General features: G+C 60.0%; 1 protein-coding gene across 1 annotated transcript; it reads right to left on the bottom strand.

Moving 5' to 3' along the window:
• Positions 1 to 6,148: 6,148 nt before the first annotated feature.
• GGA1 (golgi associated, gamma adaptin ear containing, ARF binding protein 1) lies at positions 6,149 to 26,126 on the bottom strand. Its single transcript, XM_007111752.4, has 17 exons — positions 26,022 to 26,126; positions 22,006 to 22,090; positions 20,664 to 20,739; positions 19,140 to 19,238; positions 18,031 to 18,154; positions 17,520 to 17,620; positions 16,754 to 16,834; positions 15,560 to 15,700; positions 15,404 to 15,485; positions 14,200 to 14,307; positions 13,392 to 13,544; positions 9,814 to 9,878; positions 9,177 to 9,343; positions 8,518 to 8,711; positions 7,504 to 7,673; positions 7,156 to 7,266; positions 6,149 to 7,063 (listed from the first exon to the last, which is right to left on the bottom strand). The coding sequence occupies exons 1-17, from the start codon at positions 26,062 to 26,064 to the stop codon at positions 6,953 to 6,955; spliced, it is 1,911 nt and encodes a 636-aa protein (XP_007111814.2). The 5' UTR covers positions 26,065 to 26,126; the 3' UTR covers positions 6,149 to 6,952.
• Positions 26,127 to 26,592: the final 466 nt, after the last annotated feature.

Genomic DNA, 26,592 nt, shown 5'->3' with positions numbered 1-26,592 from the left:
CCCGTTCCTGCCACCGCGCCTGGCCGGCTTCCTGGGTTCCTGCCCCACCCGCCGGCCTGCAAGCCCTGGGTATAAATAACCTTGGCACCCTCTTAAAGGGAACACAGGGCTCCATGTTTAGGCGGCAGAAGCCGAGGACAGGCCCATCTAGGCCTCCCAAAGGATGCTGTCCTAGACTCCCTTCCAGAAGGACCTCCTGGCCACCCTGAGCTAAAGGTCAACCCCTGCTCCCCTGCTGGAAGACGGGCTGGAGGCTTTGGCTTCCTGGGGCCACGCTGCTGCAGCGTGCCCTTGGACAACTCCCTGGAACTCTGGACTCACTGTCTCCAGTGGCCTGTGGGTCATCTGTCCTGACCCTGCCCACCCGGAAGAGTGGATAAGACACTCCTGCCTGCTCCGCCAGCACCCATGCCTCTGCTCCCATCGCCCTTCTCACGGGGGTCCCCACCACCCTCCAGCCACAGCAAAACCTCCCAGAGCAGTTCCCTGACACCCTGCAGTCTTCCAGCCCCAGCCTCGAGTTTCCTCTGTCTGTGAAATCCCTTCGCCCGGCAGACTTCCTCAGTCCCTGCCCTAACTTCTTGTAAGGCAAGGACGTGCACACTGCTCTGATCTCCCCAAACTCAGTACTGTAGTAGTTATTTCTTCGGCTCTGCACCCAAAACACACTGGGACATGCAGTAGGTGCTCCATAATTGCTAGTTAATACAAGATGAGAGCCTTTGGCAAACAGTAGGCTCTTCTTACTCTGAACCCCCGCACCCCTTGGGCATCAGGAGCTCCGGGGGGTGGGGGGAGAGGGAGGGGCCTGGGGTGGGGTCCTAGCACACCTACTGCACTTTGCCTTGTTGGAGTTTCAGTTCAGTTTGAGGGTCACTTGAGCACCTACTGTGTGTGGGTGGGCAGACTGGGCACTTCTGAGGGTAGGACCTCCACCTCAGACATCTCAGTGTGCCCCGGGCCCAACATGGGGCCTGGCACACAGTGGGCACGTGCTGGACACTGGCTGCCCCTCCAACTCTCCAAAGGGAGAGCCAGGCAGACCCTGGTGGGGTCGGTGGGGGGGTGGTGCTGCGAAGGGAACCTGAGTGTGGAATCCTGGCCGGAAGTTGGGAGGCTCCTGGATCAAAGGCTTAGGCCAGGATGAGGGGATTGATCACAGGCTAGGTTTCCTTGCCCACTTCCCCTTCTCCCAGCTGGAAGTGCCCTGGAGGGGATTCTAGGTGGGGCAGGGCTTGAGGAATGCCTCGATGGAGGGAGACATCAGAGTCCAGTATAGACTTGGCTTCTGTTTTTTATTTTTATTTTTGGCTGTGTTGGGTCTTCGTTGCTGCACGCGGGCTTTCTCTAGGTGCGGTGAGCGGGGGCTACTCTTCATTGCGGTGCGTGGGCTTCTCAGTGCGGTGGCTTCTCTTGTTGCGGAGCGCGGGCTCTAGGCTCACGGGCTCAGTAGTTGCAGCGCGCCGGCTTAGTTGCACCGCAGCATGTGGGATCTTCCTGGACCAGGGATCGAACCTGTGTCCTCTGCATTGATAGGCAGATTCTTAACCACTGCCCCACCAGGAAAGTCCCGACTTGGCTTCTTAAAATGTGGGGCTGTGCTTTGCAAAGTCTGGGTTCTAGTCCTGGCCTCTCCACCTTCCTCACTGGACAGATCCCAGAGCTTGGTGGTGACTCACTTTCCCCTGTCTCCACAATGGGCGTAACCTACTGTGTGCAGATTAGGAAACTGAAGACTCCCAAGGCAGCAACTTGACACCAGGTGCCACTGTCCTGCCGTCTGGGAAATCTCCGGGCTACATGGTGTCCCCATCTTGTTCCAGCCCTGCCTCTGGCCCAGACCACACTGGTCTGGGCTTGTCCACTTCCCCAGCTGTTCTAAAGGTCCTTGAGGGCAAGGCCTGGCTTCTACCCCTGTCCCTCCTAGCCTTGCCCGGGCCTGAGCCCCCAGCTGCAGCCTGGGAAGGGGTCAATCTATGTGGGCTGTAGCAGCAGCTGCTGTGGAAACAACTGAGCCGTATAATCAGGCCACCTGAGCTCTGGGCCTCCCATCTGGGCTCCAGACTCCCCTCCAGCCAGACCCAAGAGCCTTTGCAGGAAGGGCACCTGGCTCCTCCATGTCCAGCCTGGGTGGGGCTGCTGTACCTTTTAGCTAGGTAAGGGGTATGTTTTAGGGTGTATTTAAGCTCGAGCACACTCAGATGTTGAATCGTGAAAAGGTTGGAAGCCCTGAAGTTTGGATCATTGGCTGTTCCTTCGAAGGATGTTGTCATCAGAGACTTTTGGACTCAGAGGTTTCAACCAGTGAATGTTGAGATCATAGTTTTAAAACTGCAGATGCGGAAGGGGACCTCAGAGGTCACCAGCCAACCCCTCCTCTCATGACTTGCTGGGTCTCCTCCTGAGGAGGGCCCGGGCCTTGTCTGGCGTAGGCTGAATTCAGGGACCTAGCAACATGCCATAGTAACAGGAGCGCAATAAACACAGCCGACTTGAATGGCAAGTGAAGACATCGCATCGATGGACGTTTATTTCCAACCCAAGAGACAGAGCTTACTGGTGTGGATGGAGCTGGCCGGCTGGGCTCAGCCTCTCACCAGCTGGGTGACCTAGGGCGAGGTAGTTCACCTTTCTGAGCCTGTGTCCTCCTCGGTAGCTTGAGAATAATAGCATCTACCTGATAGGTTGTGAGGGTTAAACAAATTAATTTGTAAAAGACTTAGGACAGTGCCTGACCCTGTTTATTATTCAGCCTGCAAAGTCAGTAATGGAAAGAACCCTTTAACCCCCAGTCCTGCCTCAGTTGCCCCCTAAATGTGTCCTGCCGCCTGGGGTCAATGGCACTTATTGTCATGTACTTCAGCACATCCTCCAGTGAGGCTGGTATCGTGTGGTTTTATTTATTTATTTTTAAATTAATTAATTAATTAATTTTTGGCTGTGTTGGGTCCTCGTTGCTGCACGCAGGCTTTCTCTAGTTGGGGCGAGCGGGGGCTACTCTTCGTGGCGGTGCACGGGCCTCTCATTGCAGTGGCTTCTCTTGTTACGGAGCACGGGCTCTAGGCGCACCGGCTTCAGTAATTGTGGCACGTGGGCTCAGTAGTTGTGGTGCACGGGCTTAGTTGCTCCGTGGCATGTGGGATGGGCCCAGTTGCTCCGCGGCATGTGGGATCTTCCCGGACCAGGGCTCAAACCCGTGTGCCCTACATCGGCAGGGGGATTCTTAACCACTGTGCCACCAGGGAAGCCCTCGTGTGGTTTTATAGGTGAGCGGACCCAGGCTCCTGGCCCAGGTCCCTAGCCGGCTAAGTGGTAGAGGCCAAGTTAGAAAGCAGATCTGACAGGCTCCAAAGCATCCACGTGCTCTCCTGCTGTACCAGATGGCGCTGCCTGAAGACTCTAGAAATGCTGGTCCCTGCCCGCCCCTCTACCCCGACCCCCCGCCTTAATCCCTGCGGCTGCTTCGGCTGCTTCGGGGGGCCCAGAGGTTTCAGTGTGGATTGTCTGCCAAAACCCGCGACGGTCTGGGGAACGTCCTCTGCTGAAGCTCCAGCAGGATGTGGGCAGGGAGGCCAGCGGCCGGCGCCGAGGCGGTGGTAGCAGGGGTCAGCTGTGGGGCCGCGGGACTGAGCAGGAACATCCCACTTCAGACACTTGAGAAATTGTGGCCGTATCACTGCTGCCCTCCGAGGGGAGCCTTCTGCCCAGAGCAGCTAGGCGTGTGCTGTCATTTCTGGGGCTCCGAAAACTTCCTTGCCTCCTCCTCCAGGCAAAAGGACTTACCAGGGAACCCTGGGCGGCACTGAGGCACGGGGACTCCACCGCAATCCTGCCGGCCCCGGATAAGCATGTGCCCTTAGCCCTGGCCCCAGAGGACTGCAGCTGACAGGGGGTGTGTGTGTGTGCGATGTGCAGTCAGGGTGGTCACCTCGCAGGACTGCCGGTCACATCTGGGCCCTAACATAGGCCCTCAGGCACTTTATAAGCTCCCTGAGCCTCGGTTTCCCATTTTCACGGGGCAGCTGGAGGGAGGGGCTGCACGCTGCCCTCTTATCTGCCTTGCTGGGCCCGCGGAGAATGGGGGCAGGGGCATCAAGGGGACTGCAGAGACAGGCTCCCCAGGCGAGCGGTGGCTTCTGTTTCTCTTGGCTGCAATGAACAGACGAGCCCAGTGTGCTGCGGTTATTTAAAAAAAAAAAAAAAAAAAAAAGAGCTGCTGCCTCCAGCCGCACAAATAGAAGTGGAAGTGTGCCTTCAAGCCTGGGAAGTCCCACTGCTCCTGGCGTGGGCGGGGGTGGGGGGGACCCTCGCAGAGACAGAGAACACTCCTGCGTGTACCCCCTTCCAGCCTGAGGTCTCCAGGGGCTCTGGACCTGTGCCCGGATTGACACGCAGTATCTGGGGGATGACTCCTCCAGGCGGTGAAGGCAAAGGCTCCCCTCCTCTGATCAGACCCCCCCCTCTAGCCCCTCAGACAGATGCGGTGGTCGGTGGTCATGCTCCTGGCTCAAGGGTCCCGTGCCAGGCTGTGAGCTCTGAGGACAGGGCTGTGCCTGCCACAGGTGCTGCTCAAGAGGCACCTGCAGGACAGACAGGCAGACAGCTGGATGGGTGGCCTAGGAACAGGGAAAGGTGGTCAGAAAGACTAAAGGGATCTCCCTGTCCCTGTGACATCTGGCTCACTCCAAGCCGACTGGGGGACCCTTTTGCCCAAGGACTCTTCAGAAGGCCTCTGAGGGGCCTCACAGCTCACTGGGTCCCTCCCACCTTTTCAAACAAGGAACGTAAAGGCCAGAGAAGGAAGCACCTTCGTTCAAAGTCTCACGGCGAGCCAGAGACCCCCCTGGAAGAGGCCCAGGCTCCCAGCCGGCAGTCACAGGCTCGCGCAACCTGTACAGCGCGTGCTCCTGAGGGCGCTTCTGGGACCCCAGGGGGACGCTACAGGGAACAGGGGTTTGTTTCTTTTAAAGGAAGAAGCTTCCAACGAGAGATTATCTTTCGGAGACATCACAAGGGTTTAGGCAGAGTCCTGCCTGGCGGGCAGGGAGGGGAACAGGAAGGAGGCCATGTGGCTGAGAGGTCAGGGTGTCTGGGTGCCTGGATGCAGGATGGTGGTCATACTGTGGGGGCAGTGGGGAACTGGATATGCCGGCTCTGAGGCCTTGCTCCCACTCCTGTGCCCTTGATAGCACGGCCCACGTCGAGAAGCTCTTGCCCTGCACTTCCAAGGGTCGGCCTGGCACAGAGAAGGGCCCTCATTAGCAGAACTGAAGAGCACACAGGCTAGGCTGGCCTCCAGCACTTCTCAGTAGCATCTATGTAAAGGTGTTCAGCGCCCAAGTTCACACTGGGAAAAACCAGATTAGACAAAGGGAAATTGATGTCTTAAATGCAGAACTTCCACCGTCTGCTAGAAGAGAAAGGGCGGCAGCCTTCCCCAGATGTCTGTGAGCCGGAACCCTACCCGCAGAGTGCAGAGGGCACGGAGGGCGGGCTTCCCACCACAGAGCAAGCCCTGGGCTAGCTCCGTCTGGCTCCGCTCCGTGCTGGTTGGCTCCCTCAGCGGCCAGCCTCTAAGCCGCTCCCCAGGCCTGGACCCCAGCCTCCCAGTTAGAGAAACACTGATAACCCAGTGGGGACTGTGCTGCGGCCGGGAGTGGCCGCCCCCGCCCCGCCCCGTGCAGGGTCCGTGGGCCTCTCAGGAAACAAGCTGCAGCTGGCACCCTGCTCCCTGGGAGTAGCCTCTGGGGAGAGGGAGCAGCTGAGGCACGGGCCTTGGGTGGTGCTGCACCGCAGCTGTGTGTTGAGGGCTGAGTGCAGCAAGAGGAAGTTGTGAGTGGCCAGGGGCCTCCCCCTCAGCGTCTGCAGCAGCTGGGGCTCCTGGCAGGCCTGAGCAGCCGCTCGCTTCCAGCCGGAACGGCTCTGGGCCCACCACAGCCCTGGGTCCTCTCTGGTGAATCAGCAGTGGCCACAGGCCCCTGAGCTGGGCCTCTTCTGGTACAGGGACTGGGAGTAGCGAGGAGAGGAACCGTGGCCTGATCTCCAAGGAGAGGCAGAGAGGTCTGCGGGGCAGTCCCGGGGACCTCCCACTCTTGGACCCCTCCTGACTCCCTCTACCTCAGAAGGACCACGAGAGCAGCTGGTCCAGGAAAAAGGACATTTTATTTCCATAAATACTCCTGCTCTCACTCACACACTGACCCCACTTCTGCCCATGGACAGACGGATGGACAAAGCCCAATGAATGAGAGACACACTGAGAACTCCAGTGCAGGACCTCCCTTGGCCAGGGGCCTGGGAGCCCCCAGCTGGGGCCACCTGTCTCTCCCACAGTCCCCCCGGAGGCCTGACAGCAAAGGGGCCAGGAGAGTGGAGTGAGACCCCCAGGAGGAGTGGGGGAGAGGTGGGGCTCCCCTCACTGGGCCCCCTGAGACGGTGACCACAGGGCCACGCAGAGAGAAAAGCTGAGAGAGTCAAACCACACGCCCAAGAGTGCAAAGAGCTGGGGGTGCAGGCGTCACCCCCGCCAGTCACCCGGTTCCTATGGAGGAGGCCTGAGCTGGTCCCGGCTCCAGCACGGCCCCGAGTTATGGCTGGGCCTTCCCATAAGGCATAAGAGACAGGCAGGGATGACCCCTCCCCAGGCTGGGGTTGGGGCTGGGCCTGAGGTCCTGGCCCTCGCCCGACGGCCATGCTTCTCCCGCACGACCCCAAGTCCTTCCGGGGCCTGTGTGCGGCACTTCCCTGCTCCAGCCTCCCACCCGTGATGAAGGTCCCCACCAGTGCAAACCTAGTCTCCTGCTGGGTTCGGCTCAACAGGGGAGAGGGCAAGGAAGGAGGGGGCCGCAGCGGGGAGGGGAGAAGCCCCAGCCCCAGGGGAACATGGCCGTGGGAACCCAGGCTCAGTGGTGGCCAGTCCCGTTGGCCCTCCTCTCCCCAACCCCTCTCTGTTCTAGAGGCTCCCCCAGGTCTCCGGTGGGGGGAACTGGTCCACGTCCCCCATCTCGTTGTAGGTCTGGTCGCCCATGGTGAAGAGCAGCTTGTAGCGGAGACGAACCTTCTCCTGAGGCAGATATGGTGAAGGCAGAAGGGTCGGACAGGGAAAAGAGGCTGCCCCACCCCACAGCGGTGCCCTGTCACAGCCGGGCCCCTCACCTTCTGGGGGTTGGCAAGGAGCAGGACCTGGGTGATGGCTGAGGGGTGGACGATGGGGTTAAATGCTGGCAGCTCGGTGCCTGAGGGCGGCTGCAGCTTCACCTTCATGATCTGCGGACAGGAGGGCAGGATGGGGCCCAGCTAGCCCTGGCTTCTCGTCCCCGGTCCCTGGGGAACAAGGCCCAGCCTCCTGCCAGCTCCCCCTCTGGGGGCCCTTCTACCCCGCAAGTCCCCAAGAAGAGAGAGACAGAAAGATGGAGACAGAGACCCTGCCCCCGCCCTGGAGAGCTGGCTCCCCACCCAGCCCCAAGTCACCCTGCCGGGGCCGGGGGGGTCTGCCCACGTCACCTTGGGGACGGCTGACTGGAAAACGATGTTGCGGGCGGGCTGGGGAGCGGTGCTCAGCATGGAGACCACCACCACCAGCACATCGGAGCGCCCGGGCAGTGGGCCTCGGGCGAAGTGGAAGAGGACCCGGAAGCCATGTTGGTCATACACGGTCACCGGCAAGATGCTGCCTGGCAGAGGCAAAGGGGAGAGGGCGATGGTGGGGGCGGGGGGCGGGTGCCAAGCCCGAGCCCAAGCACGTCCGACCAGCTCCCCACACCCGGCTGACCCCAGGCCCTCGGTGCCCTGCTGGGGATGAATGGACAGACCCAGACCCAGGTGCTGCCTTGACCCTGGGCAGCGGTGCAGTCAGGGGTACAGTCCGGGGCTCAGACGGGCAGGTGGACTTCTAGTGTGATGGTGAAGGCAGAACGCCCACCCTGGAACTGAGTCCCAACCGGGCTCCCGAAGCGCCGGGCGGCTGCTCCCAGAGTGCTCGAGTGAAGGGCTGTGCGTGAGCTTCACTCAGCCTCTCACTGCGTGACCCTGGTACAGCCACTCTGCTTCTCTGAGCTCAGGGCCCTCCATACTGCTAAGACGGAGGCAGCACTACCTAGCTCCTGGGGACGCCAAGGGGGTGACAGCCTCGTCACAGTGAGCTCACAAGGTGGGCAGCGCCGAGAAGACTGGCCCGTCTGCGTCAGTCTGCTCACAGCCTGGTGCCGTGAGCGGCCCTTTTGCTCCTGGGCAGGAGAAGCCTAGGCTTGGACCTCAATCTTCATCCTGGTTCGGTTTTATGATCTTGGGGAGCCCCACAAACCTCCCCTGTCCTGGACCTGCCTTCCCGGGGAGGGGCGCAGGGGCCACCCATGAGAAGACCTCTTGCCTGGGTCACCCTGGAGTCGGGCAGGGCTGGAAGGGGAGCCCTGCCTTCCCACCTGCTGCCCCAGATCCAGCTCCTGACAGCAGGCAAGGCGGGTGGGGCCGCGAGCTGACCAGCCCAGCCGGTACCTGCTGTGCCCCCGCCCTACTCACTGGGTCTGATGGACTCCAGAGGCACAGTGATGTTGGCCAGCGAGAGCTCCGTCGGCGTGGGCTGCTGCAGGGGCCCAGGGGGCTCGGGGGACACGGTGTGGAGGAGGCTGGTGGCGCCGGAGCTGGACAAGCGGCCGCTGCTTTGATTCTGCAGGTCCCGGAGTGTGAGCCGGGGGGCTGGCTGCTGCTTCTCCCTTATTGGAGGGCGGTGCATTGAGAGGTGAAGCTTTGGTGGCCAGGAGATGAGGGGCACAGGAAAGGCTGGGCTTCCTGGCTGTCCCTGCGGCTGGCTCAGACGCCCCGTCTCTCTGGCCTTGGCCTCCTCACCTTGGAACGGGCAGCTCTCGCTCACCCCACCCACTCGGGGTCAATGCCCTTGTCCCTGGCAGCCCTCTGGGCCTTTAGTCTTTGCCAGGTGCTGGCAGGCCAGGCCTAGGGGAGGGAGTGTGAGTGGGGCATGGTCCCCTATCTCTCATACTCTCCATGCCCTGTTGGGCGGGCCCTGCACCTGCTGTGGTCACTGCTGTGTCCCTCGAGCCCAGGACAGCACTTGGCACACGGTGGTGCTCTGGCAGTGCTGCTCACGGGACCAACCAGCACCGGGCCTCTCCCGGATGGGCCTGGGGCAGGGGCAGGGTCCGGGCAGGGCGTGCCCTCACCACCGCACTTGCTGGGACTCCGGGGGCAGCGACTGCTGCAGGAGGGTCTTCCCCAGGAGGTCCAAGTCATCCAGACCACTGCTCGTGGGCAGGGACGTCTGCGCCAGGGGCCGACTGTCCACGTTGGGGGCCGGAGCGGGGTGGGGGGGCTCAGTGCCATCAGACGACTGTCGGGCATACAAAGGATGCGGGTGGGTGACGCTGTGCTGAGAAGGCGTCAGGTCACCTGGCACTGCCCTGAGGCCCCTGCCCCTCCCGGCAGGAGATATCTGGGGAAGCGGCAGCAGGGGTGTGGACAACGTTCCCGCGCGGCCTGCGCCCCTCTCACCCCGAGGCCACTGGTGGGCCAGGCCTGGTCTGGGATTCTACTCAAGAAACCATCCCGTTCCAGGGACCTTGGAGTCACCCTCAAGAGAAAAGGAACAGGGAACCCCCATCTCAACCCAAGGGAAACCCAAGACTGAGACATGCAGGGAAAAGCGCCGTGAGGGGAGGCCCGCCCACCCTCCTCCACCCTGGGATGGGTGCCTCCGCCCCCGGGCCGCCCCTCCCCCCAGCCCTCCTGCCCACCCGTCCCTTCACTGCCCCTCAGGCTGCCTGTCCCAGCTGCTCTGCCTCTGGGGTGGGCCCCTCCTACCTGGAAGCTGTTCCACCCAGCACCATCCAAGCCTGGGCCTGAAGGGGGTGTGGGGTCGCTTAGGCCTGCAGGAAAGCAAGACCGAGGTAAAGCGGCTGGATTCATGAGCAGAGGCAAGAGAGCCGGGCGACTATGTGCTGAGTCAGGGTTCCCTGATTTCTACCCTCCCCCTGCACCCCCTCCTCCGAGAGGCTCAGCTCGAAGGGGACACGCCCCTCCCCCCCCCCCCCGCAGAGGGACCCAGGCGCTGTTCCACCCAGCACCATCCAAGCCTGGGCCTGAAGGGGGTGTGGGGTCGCTTAGGCCTGCAGGAAAGCAAGACCGAGGTAAAGCGGCTGGATTCATGAGCAGAGGCAAGAGAGCCGGGCGACTATGTGCTGAGTCAGGGTTCCCTGATTTCTACCCTCCCCCTGCACCCCCTCCTCCGAGAGGCTCAGCTCGAAGGGGACACGCCCCTCCCCCCCCCCCCCCCGCAGAGGGACCCAGGCACAGAGCAGAAGTAGAAACCAAAGACCCCAAGAGCCCATTCTCTGGGCCCAAACACACTTCCTCTCTTGCCCCTCAGAAGCCAACTCAACTACTGAGGTCAGGACTTTCACCTTCGTTCATTATCGGGCAGCTGGGAGCCGGCTGGAGGGGGTGGGGGGTGGGAAGAGGGCGTGGGAGACACCACGTGAGGTCCGTAAACTCAGATCCAGGCAGGCAGGGGTCAGCATCCTGTGCCCATCCAAACTGGAGGGACACCCTCTGAGCGTCACAAGGGCACTGCAGTGCAGTGAACAGGGCCCTGGGCCCAGGCCCGGCCCAGAATCTGAGCAACCGGGGGCAAGGTGCCGGCTGGGCCGCAGGGCCCGAGCACACCACGCAGATGGCCCGGGCAGACTCTAAAGACCCTGTCTGCCCTGGCACGTGCCAAGGCTGGCTGACTGGTGCAAAGGAGGGTGGTGGCCCTTCTGGAAAGGGCCCGCTCATCGCCTGCTGGTCGGTAGAGGGCAACAGGTCACCAGCCAGTTTGACCTCTGCCCGCCCTGAAGCACACCCCCAGCCAAGTTCACCCTGGTTTTTAAAGAGAAGCCAAGTTATCCTGTTTGTGGCAAAGCCTGAATAAGTGAGGTCCAGCCTGACAGGCAAGGGTGGGGCACGGGAGGCTGCAACTGCTGGGTCTCCACCTCTGGACATGCCTCTCTGAGACCAGGGACAACAAAGGGGAGGCTGCTAACAGCCCCGGGTCAGGCACTGCAGACATGGCTCTCAATCCTCACGCAGCCTTACAAGGTGGATGTGGGGTTCTCATGCCTCCTTTAGAGATGAGGAAACGGGCGCTCAGAGGGGCTAAGCAACCTGCCCACAGTCACACAACTGGAAAGCGGCAGAGTCCGGACTTGGACAGAGCAAGGCCTAATTACTGGAGCTCAAACACAGCTCTGCCACCCAGCTGTGCGACCTCGGGCTGGTGGCAACCTTCCTGTGCCTCGTCTGTAAGACGAGACAACAGTAGCACTTGCATCAGAGGACTGTTGTCACTACTGAATGGGACAATTCCGACGCGGTGCCTGCCCGGCGCTGGGACGCCCTCTCTGGCAGGCGGGAAGTGCGTTTTGCTTACCCGCCCCCACCCCGCCGCCCGCTTCCTGCCGCAGAGAACCGTTGAGGATGAGCCCCCTTTGTGGTCCCAAGGCTTCCTCCACTCCCCCGAGCCGGGGAGCTGGGTGGCTGCTGCCCTGCCACTTCTGGTTCTGATTCCCACATTTTCTTTGCTTAGAGTAGCAACCAGAGGAAGCTGGAGGCTCACGGCTCTGCTGAAGCGACCAGGGGACAGGAAGTGCAAAGCACACGGTGCCTCGCTGGGGGCTGGGCCACACGCTCGCGCCGCCCGGCTCAAGGAGCCGCCGCCTGGCGCAGGCTCTGCTGGGGAAGACGAGCCTGTGTGTGCTTTCCGGTCACTGGCCCATCTTGACCTCTCAAGCGGGGCCAGGGTCCTCTCTCCCTGAGTCACCCCTGGCTCTGAATGAAGAGGGGGCAGGTGGGTGGGGCTCCTCAGCAAGCCCCCGGACACCCTGCGGTCGGGGCCTCCTGCGGGGTGCTGGCTGACGGGCCCACACAGGGGAACTTGACCTGGTCCGCCGACCCCCTTGTCTCCCGCTCGTCACTGCAGGCCCGCACTTCCCGTTCCCGGCTGACGAGCTGAGTCAGAGCAGCTCTGAGCGAGGCTTCAGAATCCGAGGGCCTCGCGCAAGGCCTGGTGCCCCGTCGGGCAAGTCACTCAGCCTTTCCAAGCCTTGCTCTGGCACCTGCAGACCAGGGGCGTTGACAGCGCTGTCTTCTGGGCTGAGTGGAGGCTGAGCTAAGACACAGCAGCACTCGGTGGCCAGGGTGAGGGGAGCCCCCGCCGGGACCCCGGCGCACCATCGCTCCTCAGAGTCCGTCAGGTGCGGTTTTCACCTCGGAACTAACTCAGGAGAACACAGTCTGACTTGGCTTCCAAGTTATTTCCCAACATATCCTCCGAGACTCCTCTGACAGGGCAAGGTCTCCTTGACAGAGCCCAATCACCTCTGTTTCTTCACGACTTTGGGGCCCCTGTGAAGAGGCTGCTCTGAGACTCTCCTGCTGCCACGCTCTCAGGGGGCGCTGCTGCGCCTGAAAGCTGCAAACTCTAAAACTGCTTGGCCGGCTGGGCGCCCTCCGCTTCTTCCCCAGGGACGAGCCTGCTCCCCACTGGGCTCTGGGGCCCCGACCCCGCCATGGTGAGTGCAGGCCTGGCCTGGGACCAGCGTGGCTCACAGAGTGCCTTGTGCTCCCGCACGGGCTTCCCTGGAGCTTCCAGAGCTCCCCACCTCTTTCTCTCAGCGGCGAGGAAACGAGGACTTGCCTGGGGAGCTCCCAATTCTAGGCTCTAACCTGCTACAGGGAAATCCCTTTGTTTTCCCTCAGGCCACCAGAGCCTAGGTGTGGCTGGCCTATCGGAGGTGATGCCAGCCTTACCGTTTTTAAAAAAAAAAAAAAAGAAAAAAAATTTTTTTTTGGCTTCGTTGGGTCTTTGTTACTGCGCGCGGGCTTTCTCTAGTTGCGACGAGCAGGGGCTACTCTTTGTTGTGGTGCGTGGGCTTCTCATTGCAGTGGCTTCTCTTGTTGCAGAGCAATGGCTCTAGGCACACGGACTTCAGTAGCTGCGGCACGCGGGCTCAGTAGTTGTGGCTCACGGGCTCTGGAGCACAGGCTCAGTAGTTGTGGCGCACGGGCTTAGTTGCTCCGCGGCATGTGGGATCTTCCCGGACCAGGGCTCAAACCCACGTCCCCTGAATTGGCAGGTGGATTCTTAACCACTGCGCCACCAGGGAAGTCCCACCAGCCTCACCCTTTGACTGTAGGACCTGGCACAAGCTCCTTCATTTCCCCGAGCCTCAGCTTCCTCAGCTGTGAAGTGGGACTGATGCGTCTCCCCCATCCTCCAGAGGACTCACAGGAGGAGGAACACGCTGACCTGACTGCGCTCTGAAAGCTGCCTCGTGTGCTGGGGGCATCACCCCCCACCTGCAGCAGAGCCTGCCCTGCTCTGGGCCCCGCCCCCTCCTCACCCAGAGACATGAGCTCATCGTCAAGCAGGGAAACTGAGGCGCTGGGCTGCTCCAGGCTGGCCTGGTCACCAGGGTGGGTGGGCGTGGCTGGGTCAGTGGTGCCCACCGGAGGGAGATCCAGACCTGAGAGGTCCAACAAGGCCGAGGTGCTCCCTGGGGTGGGAAAGGAGAGTCAGGCCAGCCTTGGGCGGAGGACACTCAAGAGTCCCTGGGGTCTGGGAGCAGCGAGCTTCCCCTCCTTGGCCCGAATCTGCTTGCCAGGCCTCTTCTTTGGCACATGGTGTCCCTTCCTCGCAGAATGTACTTCCTTCTTCCCTCTCTCTTGGCCAATTGCCTCCCATCCTTTAAGGCCCCTCTTAGACTCTGATGTTTCTGTGTAGTACCCCACCCCCACCTCTCGCAAACAGGGCCAATTCTAACCTCTCCTGGTGGGGGGCTGTCACTTAACCCTGAGTGGAGCCGAGCCTGTAATGCTGATGTATCAAACCCTCCGTGCCCACTTCTGATAATTAAACTAAGCCTCGGGGGTGTGACCGAGCCCCACACAACAGGTGCCAGGCTTGTCAAATGAAAGAAAGGCCTTCCTTCTTCTGCCTGTCCTTGCCAAACCCCCGGCGCCCTCCCCGCCGACCCGCATCCAGACCTCCTCCCCCGCAGCTGCAGGCCTGGCACAGACTCCACCCCCAGCTCTCTCAGCAGGGGCCTCCCCCATCTTACGGGGCCACCAAGCTCTGTGACCAGCACCCTAGCTGGGACCCCATGCCCCTCCGACTCGGGAGTCCTCCCAGCTCTCCTGCCACCTCCTCACCAGGGATGGAGGCGGCTGTGGCATCGCCGTTGACCTCCTCGCCCCGCACCAGCTGCTTGTACAGGTTGATGACCTGGGTGAGGTTGTCGTTGGCTTGTAGGATCTCCGCTGGAACAGGCAGGAGGGGAGAGGCCAGGTTGAAAGAATGTGGGGGCCTCCGGGGGGGGAATGAGCACCCCATGGCCATCTCAAGCCTCGTGGGAGGGGCCTGGGGGCAGCCCACCTCGACCCCTCAGACTCAGGCCCTCTGCAACCTGCCCTCACCCAGTCTCCTCCACGCTGCCCTGTGCCGGCCCCCAAACACACAGGCGTGCCCCGGCCTCCAAGCGGGCTCTGCTGTCTGGAGACCCCCGGATCTCTGCATGGCTTCACCCCTTCCTGCTTCAGGCCTTTATCCAATTCACCTCAGGGAGGCCCTCTCTAACCCCCAGCCCGCACCACCAGTCCCGCCTCTGTTTTTCTCCACGCCCCTTACCACCGTCTGACAAACTGCCCCGCTCACACCCTTGCTTTACTGTCTGTCTCCTCTCATCAGGCTACAAGCTCCATGAGGATCTGGCTCTGCTGATTTTGATCACTGCCATACCCCCCGGGGCCCAGAACAGTGCCCGGCACAAACTAGGCCCTCATCGATGTTACCTCCTGGGGGCCAAGGCTTAGAGGGATCTGAGCAGCAAGCCTCTTGGGTGGGGACCAGGTGCCTGGCACATGGGAGGTGCTCAGGGAACTCCTGATGAATGGAGGCTGAGACGGTACGTAGACTGCTGCCCGAGAGGCCCTGGCTGATGTGGTGGCACAAAACAAGGACGAGACCCTGACGTGTGGCCCTAGCAGGAGCCACGGGGCCCAGCTCTGGAAGCGCTCAGGCCTGAGGGATTTGCTCTAGGTTTCGAGCTCACCCTACTGGGGAGGCAGGGTCTGGAGGGAGAGAGCCTCCAGTCCACCCTGGCTCTGCCACCGTTCTGCTCTCTGATCTGGACAGGTCACTTCCCTCCCTGAGCCCCAGTTGTGAAATAGGGACAATTCTCCCTCCTGTGCAGCTTACGGGCAGTTAATAAGGTGTCTGCGAAGGGGCTTGACCCAAAGGGTCTCTAAAGCACATCAGCCCCTGATCTCCGCTTCCTCCTCCTCAAAGTGGAGAAACCCAAGGTCACCGCTGGAGAAGGGGGCCCCCTGGTGGCAGCTCCTTCCAACTGAAGCTCACCTAAGGCCTCGTCATTGTCCTCCGTGTCGCTGGCCAGTCGGAAGAGCGTGGGCCGCAAGCGCTCACAGCGCTCGTACAGTTCCTGGGGGCAGCAGGGCGGGCGGGTCAGGGCCGGCGGGGGCCCTGCAGTGCGTGGGGGGGGGGGGGCGGGCGCACCTTCATGAGGTCCTCACTGCTTTGGGCAGCCGCGCCGCCCTGGCTGTGGTTCATCACCATCTCCGTCAGCAGCTTCACGTTGTTGTTCACCTCCTCGATGGCGCTCACCCGCTTTGAGATCTTCTCCATTCGCTTCTGGTCCTGCGGAAGCATCGGCAAACGGCCCCGGAGCACCCGAGTCAGGCCTGGACCTGAGCCAGGCACTGTCCCACACCACCCTCTGCTGGGTGTGAGATCAGCCCCTGCTAAGAGCCCCTCGGGCCCAGGACAGGGAACTCTGGTCCAAGAAGCTCTTGACCAACCCCGTGTTCACTTCCTCTCCTCTTGCCAACGGCCCCTGGACCCAGGCCTCTGCACGAGCCCATCAGAATCTCTAGGGGTGGCCCAGGAATCTGGGTTTCCAACACACTCACCAGGTGATTCTGGAGGGCCGGGAGCTAGATGTACACCTGTGGTTCTACATAACCCTCCCCCTCTCTGTGTTTGTCCCTTGAAAGGAGGCTCGGTACTTGAGAGTGAAAGGGGACCTTAGCGGTCACCAAGTACAACTGAGAAACTAGTGCCGTGACCCCCTTGACAGGCCACTGCAGCAGTGACCCGGCTACCCCTCTCCCACTCTGCTCACCATGCATGCTCCTCCCTTGTGGAATGAAAGGTGGGTTTGTGCTGTGCCGTCTGCTACAATCGCCCTCCTTGAGAGGAGCTGCCCTTCCTCTGGGCTGTCAGAGCACACAGCTTGCCCTAAGACAGCCCAGAGTGTCTGCCCTCTGGGTCTCTGGACTGCACTTTTTTGATGACATACCCTTATCAATAAAAAAGATTTCAGCATGCACACACGACACAGGTATACATACTTATGAAATACACGTACATTATTCTCGCTATATATATATATGTATGTATGTAAAATATACTATCTTTTGAACATAGTAAAGGCCAATTTCCCTCTAACTTTTACAGGAGAGGTATTCGGCCTCACAGAAGCCAATGCACGTCAGCTCGGCTGCTGGGAAATTCTTCCTTCCACACGTTGATCCTGGCTCTGCCCGCAGGGTCCCCCGACTCGGTCAGCTCTTTCTCTGCTGTCACAGCCCTTTAGTTGGGCCACCGCGCACACGTACACACGACCTCCCTCAGCGGCCCTGCTCAACATCCCATCCCACCACCTCCTTGCACTCTGGCCTTGGCCATCACCTCCTGCACCATCTCCTTGATGAGTCTGTTGGCTGCTCGGAGGTCCTCGGGGTGGGAGCTCTTCAGCAGGCGGGCCAGCATCTGTGGAGACAGAGGGACATGGCTGTGACGGCAGTCCCTGGGCCTGGGGTCCCGCGCTGGCTCCTTTTCCTGGTGGTAGGATGTGAATAAGTTACTAAGCTCTCCATGAGATGGCAAGGATCTACTGACACCTTACGGGGTGGCCGTGGGACAAGTGACACACTGCACGTAAGCGCTCTCCGCAGCGCCCGGCAGAAATAAGCTTTCCACAAATGGTGCGAAACATCACATTACTATTGCTAGAGAATTCTTCTGGAAAGATGTACAGGAAACTCAATGTTTACCCCCTGGGACTAGACCGGGTAGAAGAGGAGCTTTTACTTTTTATCTTACCCCCCGTGCTGTTTAAGTTCTTGCCCATGACCACATGCTTCTTTAACAAAAAGCTAGTAAAATCATTGTTGAGGTCACAGACATAAAGACAGGCAAGCTCCTTCCTGATCAACCTATGAAATGCCCTCAAACCAACCCCAGGGCCACCAGCCTCAGGCCTGCGTTCACTAAGTGAAGGGCACCGCGCGGGCAGCACCCAGCATGTGTAAGGGCTCAACACCCGGCGCCCGTCGCCCACCACGGCGGCCGCGCTCAGGGTAGCCTCTGCTCCAGGGACAGGGCCGCCAGGGGCTGGAACCAGCTGACGCCCAGGGGGCCTGGAGTCCTCATGTGGCCCTCCCCGAAGCCTCACCTTGGACTTCTCCTCGTCTTCAAAGATCACATTCTTGGGCCGTGGTGGAGGAAGGGGAAAGGTGGCATCATCTGGAAGCTTGGGGTCGGCCTTCACAATCCCTGCAGCGGACGGCGGTGGGGAGACTGTCTCAGGGGCTGCGGCGGAGGGGAGAGGGGGATGGGGGCAGGCAAGGGTAGGATGGAAGATGGAGGGCGGGCTTTCTCCAGCATGCTGGCGCTGGCCTTTGGGGGGTCAGGGCCTGCTCCTGAACTACCATGTCAAATAGTATGTGTGTGGGGTCGGGGGCAGTTAGAAACCTGTATTTTGAGGCCGTACCGTGGGGACCAGTCTCTGACTCAACCCCATCTCTTCTCCATCCAAGCTGGCCTCAGGCAGAACCATAAAGAGGCCCCACTGGCTCTATGCTCTTCAGGAGTTAAAGGGCAGACCTAGGACCTTGCTGCCAGAGGCCCTGAAGCTGCCAGAGCCCCAGGGAGAAGGTGGTCACACCCCACCTCTGGTGCCTCACCCTGCTTCTTCAGCATCTGGTAGGCCTCTGTGATCTTCACCTCCTCAGGGAGGCCGACCGTCCAGCTGTAGAGAAGCTCCAAGATCTTGTTCTTCACCTTCTCTGACGTCCGAGAGCCCAGGTACTTCGCGGACGGAAGGGAGAGGAGGCTTTGACATTGCCCGGCCCCACTCACTGTAGTCCCAACCCCGGCCTAAGGCTGGCCGCCTCCCCAGGACTCCTTCAGAAACCTCAGCCTACACGACCCTCCCACCTGACCAGCCTGAGCTCACCTCCTAGCCCTGCTGCTCACTAGCTGTGCCAGCCCTGGGCGTCCCAGTGCCCCGCCTGTTAAGTGGGGATGACAGCAGTAGAACCGTGCTGGCGATGCAGAGCCGACGCAGGTAAGGCCCAGAGCCCGGCACCTGCTCTCGGCCAGCTCGTGGAAACCTTAACTGTGACCTCAGGAAGGAGGAGCCACTAGGCTCCGGGCGACCAGGGAAGGAGCAGGTGTGGAACCGCTCGGCCCTGGGCTCCATTCAGTCTCCCAGCAGCAAACTCGGCAGAGGGAACCGGCTCTCACTCCGGTCATCCCCTGAGAAGAGCTGCTGGGTCATTCAGCTACTCTGGTCAAGGGATGGGTGTGAGCAAGGATGGGCGGAGGGCTGGGCTCTCACCCAAGGGGCATCAAACATGTTCCTGCCCTAGGGGAGGGCTCCTCAGGCCCATCAGAGGCTCTGTCACTCAGGTTTGGGGCCACAGCATCCAAGGTCTCAAGGAGGCCACTCTTGTGAGGTGGAGACAGGGAGACCCTCCACTAGACACCTAGGTGGGGTGCTGTGGCCAGGTCTGCAGGGAGAGATCTCAGAGCCCGAGCAGCCCGCGCTGGGGAGGCTGTTCTGTGTTCACTGCAATCATTCCTCCCTAAGTGCCAAGCAGCTCCAGAGCTGGCCAGCCACCAGGCAGCCTGGAAGCACTCTTCCTGGAAACCCAGCTGTCCCGGACTCAGCTGTGAAGGGAACCCTGAGAAAGAGTCTGTGTTTGTGTCGGGTCAGGATGAGGCCAGTCAGTCACCCCTCCTCAACCGCCATCTGACAGCGCAGGTCTGCGCGTGCGCTGGGAGCACCCACCTTGGGAGACACGACCTTGATGAGCTCGTTGAGGAAGCGGAACTTGCCCACCTCGTCGTGGAACCTCTTGCCGCAGCTCTTCATGCATGTTTCCAGCACCTGGGGGGGTGGTGTGAGGTGCGGGGACCCCCAAGGAGGATCAGAGGAGGTACCCTCCCTCCCACGCCTCAGCCAGGGCCCAGAAGCCCAGGGACTGGCAGTGAGAAGGGGGAAAATGACTCTTGAGAAGAAGATGATTCTGAAGTTCAGAGACCCCCTGAGATTGATCACCACCCTCTGGGGGACAGGGCTGGGCCACCCCGAGAGCCTGGCGATGCCCAACTCGCAGCACCGACTTAGTCCCTCCCTGGCTTGGCCACATCTGAGGACCACTTGTAAATTACTTTCTTACTATTTTCCTTTGATGATTTTTTGAAACGTAAATAGGCACCATCAAACTCAGCCTTATTCTAAACTAGATGTATGTGAAATCAGAGGACTAATAGGTATTTCAGGGAAAAAAACCCCACCCAAACGCTAACATGTTAAGACAAATACGTAACTATTAAAAGGAAAACTGTTTACCACCGTCTAAAATCAGCTTTGCTGTATGATTTGTTGCTATCTGACCCATGCTTGGGGACCACAACAGTGCACCCCCTGCTCTTCTGCTACTGGCTCAGCTTTGAAACCTCTGCCCTGAGCCCAGTTGTCACCCCTTGCGCCCGTGCTGTCCTGTGCCTGGAGGCCATCGATGGGCTGGCCTGGCCCGGCCCCGTAATGCATCTATAAACACGGAGCTCTATAAACACGAAGATTCCTGGATGCATATGCTATAGGGGTTCTGGTCGGCGGGTCTGGGGTGGGGCCCTGATTCAGCCTCCTGAAGGTCTGAGGCACAGCTGGAGCTGGGAATCCCTGGGCCGAACGACCTAGGGCTTCCTCCCCACAAGAAGCCTAACTGTGCAGGGTCTGGGGTGGGAGGCCAGCCCACTGGTTCACTGGTTGCCATGGGACCCTCAGGGGCTGGGCCACACCCCCACTCAAGGCCATCTGGGCACAACTCCCTTGGGCTCTAAAGAAGAACGTGGGGGCTTCCCTGGTGGCGCAGTGGTTAAGAATCCGCCTGCTAATGCACGGGACACGGGTTCGAGCCCTGGTCCAGGAAGATCCCACATGCCGCGGAGCAACTAAGCCCGTGCGCCACAACTACTGAGGCTGCGTGCCACAACTACTGAAGCCTGCGCGCCTAGAGCCCGAGCTCTGCAACAAGAGAAGCCACTGCAATGAGAAGCGCACGCACCACAACAAAGAGTAGCCCCCGCTCACCACAACTAGAGAAAGCCCACGTGCAGCAACGAAGACCCAACAACGAAGAGCCAATGCAGCCAAAAATAAATAAATAAATAAACTTATATATATATATATATATATATATATAAAAAAGAAGAACCTGTTGGGACCCCAAAAACCTCAGTCTTGGCCCCCCCCCCGGTACCACCCACATGGTCAGGGGACAGATGGCACCGTGCTTCCCCTTCTCACCGTCAGGGCCTGGATCGCCTCCCACTCCTGCGGGGACTGGATCTTGTGGGCCAACAGCCGGGTGGCAAGTGGAGGCCTGGGTGAGAGGAACAGCAAAGAGCCAGACTAGCCACAGAGCCCCGGGCACCCCAGGGAGGGCGGCCACACTTCCCCGCTGGAACTGCAGCCGGCAGTGGCTTCTCCAGGACACATGCAAAGGCCCAGCTCCCTCTCCAGACTGGGGCTGGAGACTGTGGCACAAGAGGGCAGGACAAGGTAGGGAGCGCAGGCCGGGGACCTTTGAAAGGCGTGAGCTCAGCCCGTTGGCCGGCTTTACTGAGAACCATGACCCGCCGTGTCCTTGGCTTGCCGTAGGGACAAGTACGGAGAGATGCCCACAGCCTTCAAGGGCCCAGCCTGGGAGCAGAACATGACAATGTGCACAGAATATTCTGCTGGGAGAAGTCACGGTGGCAATGGTGACATCATCTACCAGCTCATGAAAGACCTGTCACCAGTGACAGTAACAGCTAACACATACGGAGCATTTACGACGTGCGAGGCACTTCACGTCCATTTTCCTGCCTAACCTCCATAAAAGCCCCCCGAGGTAGGCAGCACTATCACCTCCACCTTACAGTCTCAGAAACGGGGGCTCAGAGGCATCCAGTTACTCATCCAGGCGACTCAGCTAACAGAAGGGATGGGACTCTCACCTGAGCAGCTGGACTGGGGAGCACACACGTCACGCTGTCTGCACGGCATCCCGAGTGGAGCGTCTATGCTCATGGGGTGCAGCGGAAGCGAAGCACACTGAGCTGTGCTCCCCAAACTTCAGTGCCACCTGGGAAGCCTGCTAACAACGTCCCCCCCAAGCTCCCTGCCGGGCAGTCTAGTCCAACTCTGGGCGCAGCCCACAAATGGACATTTTTGACAAACACACCGGGTGATCCTAACGCAGATGGTTCTGGTTCTTCCTTGAGCAAAGGGCCTGCGGGCCCCTCCCAGCTGGGGAGCACGCAGTTCTCTGGGAGGCCCTCCCCAACAAAGCATGGGTGCAGGCCAGGCAGCCCTGGGCTTCATCAAGCCCGGGACTACCTCCTCCTCTCTATGAGATCTTGGGGCAACTGCTGAGCCCCCTGAGCCCTGGTTTCTTCACCTGTAACATGGGTCCAGCAAGGTCCACCCCAGAGGGCTGCACACAGTGGCACTGAGTACAAAGTGCGCGCTGCCGTTGTTAATTTGGGAGCGCTTAAGAATGGAAACTGGGTCTCAACTCATCCTCGTCTCTGCCCAAGGCCAGGGTCTGGAGCGTGCACGGCAGGTGCTGAGTATGTGAGTGAAAGACGGGGAAGCCACCTACCCCTCAAAGTCCTCGTTGAGCTGCTCGCAGAAGCCGTTGATGCTGGCCCAGTGCAGCTCCTTGTTCAGGGGGTTTGTGGCTCTGTCTGGAGGAGAAGAGAGGGCCAGTGGCCTGGTGAAGGGATCCCTGCCTCTCCCACTCCCTGCCCTGGCGTATGGCTGAGCGTGCGAAAAGGCCTCCCCTGGACTCCCTCCTCCTGCGGCCCCAAGACCCCAGCACTGGCGTCCGTCAAGTCAATGCACAGATGAGCTGCCGTCTGCGGGCTTCTCCTCGCAGCTTCTCCCCGAAGGGCCCCACGTCTAGAGACTGTGCTCAGGGGTCGTTCCCCTCCCGCACTGCCCCAACCCCCAACCCCTGCTGCTGTACGCCTGTCTGCACCTCCTCTGATTCTGCTGCTGAAGTGTCCCCATAATTCTCACGGAATTTACTCTCAGAGGAGATCCAGAGGTAAGGGAAAAAAGCAGTAGTTCCAACCTCAAGGAGCTTGGCAGCTGGGAAGTGGGCCAAGGTCAGCTAGGTTCTCAATAGAATGTGACAGAGGGAGGCAAAGGGGCAGTGGGAACCGGTAACCGGAGGAGGGGACTCAGGGGAGCCTGGAGCCAGGGGAGGCAACACAAGAAGCACCGGAGGGACTTACGCAGGCTGGGGATGATGTGCCTCGGAACAGCTCCGGGGTTGCGGCTGAGAAGAGCTGTGATAACAGCTCAGGGCAGGTCACCGGGGGGGGGGGGGGGGGGGGGCCTTGGGAAGGAGTGCGGCTCAGGTATCGCTTCCTCCTTCCCTAACAGCGCCACCTGCCTGTGGCAGCGCTGCCGAGGCAGCTCTCTGCTGTGTCCCCCAGACCCGACCTTCATCGTGGGCCCAAGTCTGCTACCGCACGGCATCCCAGCCACTTATGCACACGCCCGTGAACGCACGCCCAGTAAGTGAGGGAATGGATGCGGGCTCAGCTGCAGGCAGGCAGGGGGCGGTTCTGGGGGAATCCGAATCCAGGAGGAGGTAGTGGCCAAGAAAGGGCCAACAGGAAGGGGTGGTAAACAAGGCCAGACAGTACCCCCGACCCCCAACGTTGGTGAGACAACAGCTAAAAATAAACAACAAGGTCCTACTGTATAGCACAGGCAACTGTATCTAATATCCTGGGATAAACCATAATGGAAAAGAGTATAAAACAAGAATGTATATATGTGTAAAAATGAGTCGCTTTGCTGTATAGCAGCAATTAACGTATTATAAATCAACGATATTTCAATAAAATTTTTAAAAAACTCCAACAATTAAGTAGGTCACTTAACTTCCCCGAACCTCCATTTCCCCATCTGTAAAGGTGGAGCAAAATAAGAAGTGATTTGGGATGACAGCATACTCTATCCAGGGTAAGGCGAGGGGCAGCCAGAGCTGGATCTTCGTCACCTCCCGACAGCCTATCTCCAAGTGCCACCCTGTGCTGGTCAGTTCTGCCCAAACCTGAGGACGGAGCCGAGGGTGTGGAGGGCACAGCCCAGGAGGTGGGACGTGGAAGGATCTGTGGTCAGGAGAAGGCTGGGGACTTGGCCTGTGGTGCCTGCCTATTTGGGGCCCTGTGCTCTGGCGGGAGGCCTGGAGCCCTAGGATCCCAGTGCCTGGCAGCCAATCATTCAATTCATATTTATTCAATAAATATTCTGAGTGTGGGACCACAGCAGTGAACAAGACAAAATCCCTGCCCACTTGGACTCACCGTCCAGCAAGAGAAACACTGACTACTCAGATAAACAAACAAACACAGGACACTGTACACTGTTGCAGAGTGCTATAAAGAAAAACAGAGCATTAAAAAAAAAAACAGAAAGAAAGAAGGAAAACCAGAGCAGGGAGAAGGTATAAAGAAGTGTGTGTGGGGTTCTGCTTTCTGGGAGGGCTCTCAGAGGTACAGCTGAGCAGAGATCTGAAAGAAACATTTTCTCTGTGCATACAAATCTCTGTTCCAGGAGCCCTGCAGAGCCCACCAGTCGCTGGTAGAAATGAAGCCCCTGCTGACCACTCAGGAACACCAGAAACAGCTGCCCCCCATCTACTCTGCCTCCAAGCCTCCCAGCCCCCCAGCACAGCCAGAGGCTGCTTAGAAAACTAGAATGGGGCTGGATATTGCCTACTCAACGACATCCAGCCGGGGGACCCTAAAACAGGAAGTCCCTTAGAGTGTCAGAGACACGTGAGTCTGAGTGAGGACAGAGAAACTGGTTCTAGAGCCTGCTCCTAAGTCAGAAGCCAGTGAGGAAGAAGTAGTGGCATCATGAGACATCTTCTCTGCGTCTGGTTCAGAGCGAGGGCCTCTGGGTCCAAGGAGATCTGACCAACCTCTCTGGCCCTGGCCCCCAACTCCCAGCCCTCTTACCTCTAGCTGGGGGGAGCACTTTCCCCAGCAGGCAGCAGGGTAGAACACACAGGGAAGGAGGGAATTGTTTCACAACAGGGCATGACTCCACCCTGTCACTCTACAGTGGTGACAATGTCATCAGTTACCCACCAAAAGCTACTCTTCACCTCCAGTCGCTGCAAGGTAAGAGCTTACAATTTTGCCAGGGCACAAAGGGGAAGAAAAAGAGAAAACCACATCAGCTGCAATCTACCAGAGTCTAGCCTCCTGCCAAACCTGAGTGGCCTGACTCCTGTTTTTCAGATCAGACTCTTCGGCCTCTCAGAAACTCCCCACTGTTGCTAAACCTGACACTGTTCTGTAGCACCCACGGCTCAAGGCTTGCGGCCTGTCAGATCTGTCAGCCAGGGCCCTGCCCATCCCCCCTAAGTTGTTGCTGAGACCTGGACACTTGTGGCGTTCCAGAACAGTCTCGACGGCCGCTGAGTGCTTCCTTTCCATGCCCTCCCCCTCCACTGGCCAGACTAACTCTGAAACATCCTTGGAGATGGTGTGCTTCTGGGACCATCCTCAGGATTCAACTCTGCACAGACTGGCTTAAAAGGGGCTGGTCATAATCCCAAATCATCCTGTGCAACTCCCTGGTGTGCCTGGAGTCAAGGCGCTGAGATGAAAGTAGACCCAGAGGACTCTCTGAGGCCCTGGTACAGATGTGACCTGAATGGGAGCAAAGACTTGGGAGGGAGCTGTCCCTAGTCCAGGGGGAAGCAAGCCGTGCTCTCAGGAGCAGAGTCCAGTAGTGGGTTATGAAAGCCGAGGATCTTCTGCAGTGTGGGACATGGAGATCAGGTAGACTGCGTGAGGGCTAGTACTCAAGCCTAAGTGGTAGGAAATCGTGTCTGAGGAGACACAGGAGGGGATGCAGGGCCCTTTGGAGGAAACTTAGCAAGGGCTAGGAAAGGAGTCTTTGATGGGGGGTGCAGAATCTCAAGGCCTGGACTGAGAGTAGTGATAGAGGACTTAAAATCACTTCTGGAGTCTGAGACAGGACCCTCCCAAGCCCGTGGGGTTTGGGAGTTTCTCACTATGTGGCCAGAGCGCGGGGGATTCGATGGGTTAGCGGGTCCTACCTTCCTGGGCGGGGGAACGAGCAAATCTGAGTTGCAAGCTCAAGAAAGGGATAGGAGAAAGTCACGCCATGCAGCGCCAGGGAGTGGAGAATTTGGGGCTCAAGGGGAGCCTGGTCCCTCGCTCCCGGGTGTGAGGTGCAGCTCTCGGGGCCGCTCGCTTGCTTCCTCCCGGAGTCCAGGGAATGACTTGGGTGTCCGCTCCGCGGAAAAGTCTGGGCCCGAGGGAGTTGGAGGCTGCTCTCTCTATCCCGGGGGTTCTGGGCGCAGAGCCGGGTGCAGCTCACTCCTCCCCGGGGGTCGCGGCCCAGGAATCGGAAGGGTGGGCGGCGCCTGCTCCCATCGCCGGTCCGCGCAGCTGGTGGGGTCTCCCTTAACCCCAGGGTAGAAGGTATGGGCTTGGGACACCGCCCCTGCCGGGGCAGGGCGTGAGGAGGGGGCGCCGCGTACCCCGCCCCCGCCGGGAAGGGGCCCGCCTAGTGCCCCCGGTTCCGGTTCCGGTCCGGCCCGCGCCCCTCCCGGGCACTCACTGATTCGCGCCTCCAGAGTCTCCGGCTCCATTGCAGGCTCCATCCGCCACGGGCCCCCAGCCTCGGCACCGCCCCCCGCCCCCCGGCGCTCTCGCGGGACCTCCTCGGCACCGCCCTCCGCCGATTAAAGGGGCAACGTCCGTCCCGACGCGCGGAGCAGAAGAGCATTCGGCACCATAGAGACGCAAACGAACTCGCCTAGAGCGCCACCTGCTCTCCCAACCCCTCCTCCAAACGGCGTTAACATCGTGGGAGGGACTAGCCGCCTGCCTTGTTCACAGCGCTCTGGCCGGAAAAGAAGCCGAGGGACTCGGAGCTGAGGGTTGCACCATGGAAACCCTGCGGGACGCTCTATATCGTTCTGCGTCACGGCGATGTCTATGATCGCTTCCGGAGGAACTTTCCGCGGCCATGTTTTTGAGGGGCTCTGAGGTCACTTCCGTGTCCCTGAGCGGGTATTTCCGCTTAGATGCAAAAGTGGGAGGGTCCCTTAAAACGGCAATGACGTACGTTGGCCGCTGTGAAAATAAGTCAAAGTTTGAGTGCTTACAGTGTTCCAGGTATTGTTTTA

Source organism: Physeter macrocephalus, unplaced genomic scaffold, assembly GCF_002837175.3.
Source record: "Physeter macrocephalus isolate SW-GA unplaced genomic scaffold, ASM283717v5 random_76, whole genome shotgun sequence".
In the NCBI taxonomy this organism is placed as follows: Eukaryota; Metazoa; Chordata; class Mammalia; order Artiodactyla; family Physeteridae; genus Physeter; species Physeter macrocephalus.
Note: the sequence above shows the minus strand (reverse complement) of the source record. Positions and strands in the feature narration are given on the sequence as shown.

Bases quoted from the DNA above. Each gene is read 5' to 3' on its own strand.
- GGA1 (XM_007111752.4), bottom strand. From the start codon at position 26,064: ATGGAGCCTGCAATGGAGCCGGAGACTCTGGAGGCGCGAATCA. The intron at 16,835-17,519 runs GTGAGGCTTCGG...CTGTCTCCACAG, and splicing joins AAGACGAGGAGAAGTCCAAG to ATGCTGGCCCGCCTGCTGAA. The intron at 7,064-7,155 runs GTGAGGGGCCCG...TATCTGCCTCAG, and splicing joins TCCTTGCCAACCCCCAGAAG to GAGAAGGTTCGTCTCCGCTA.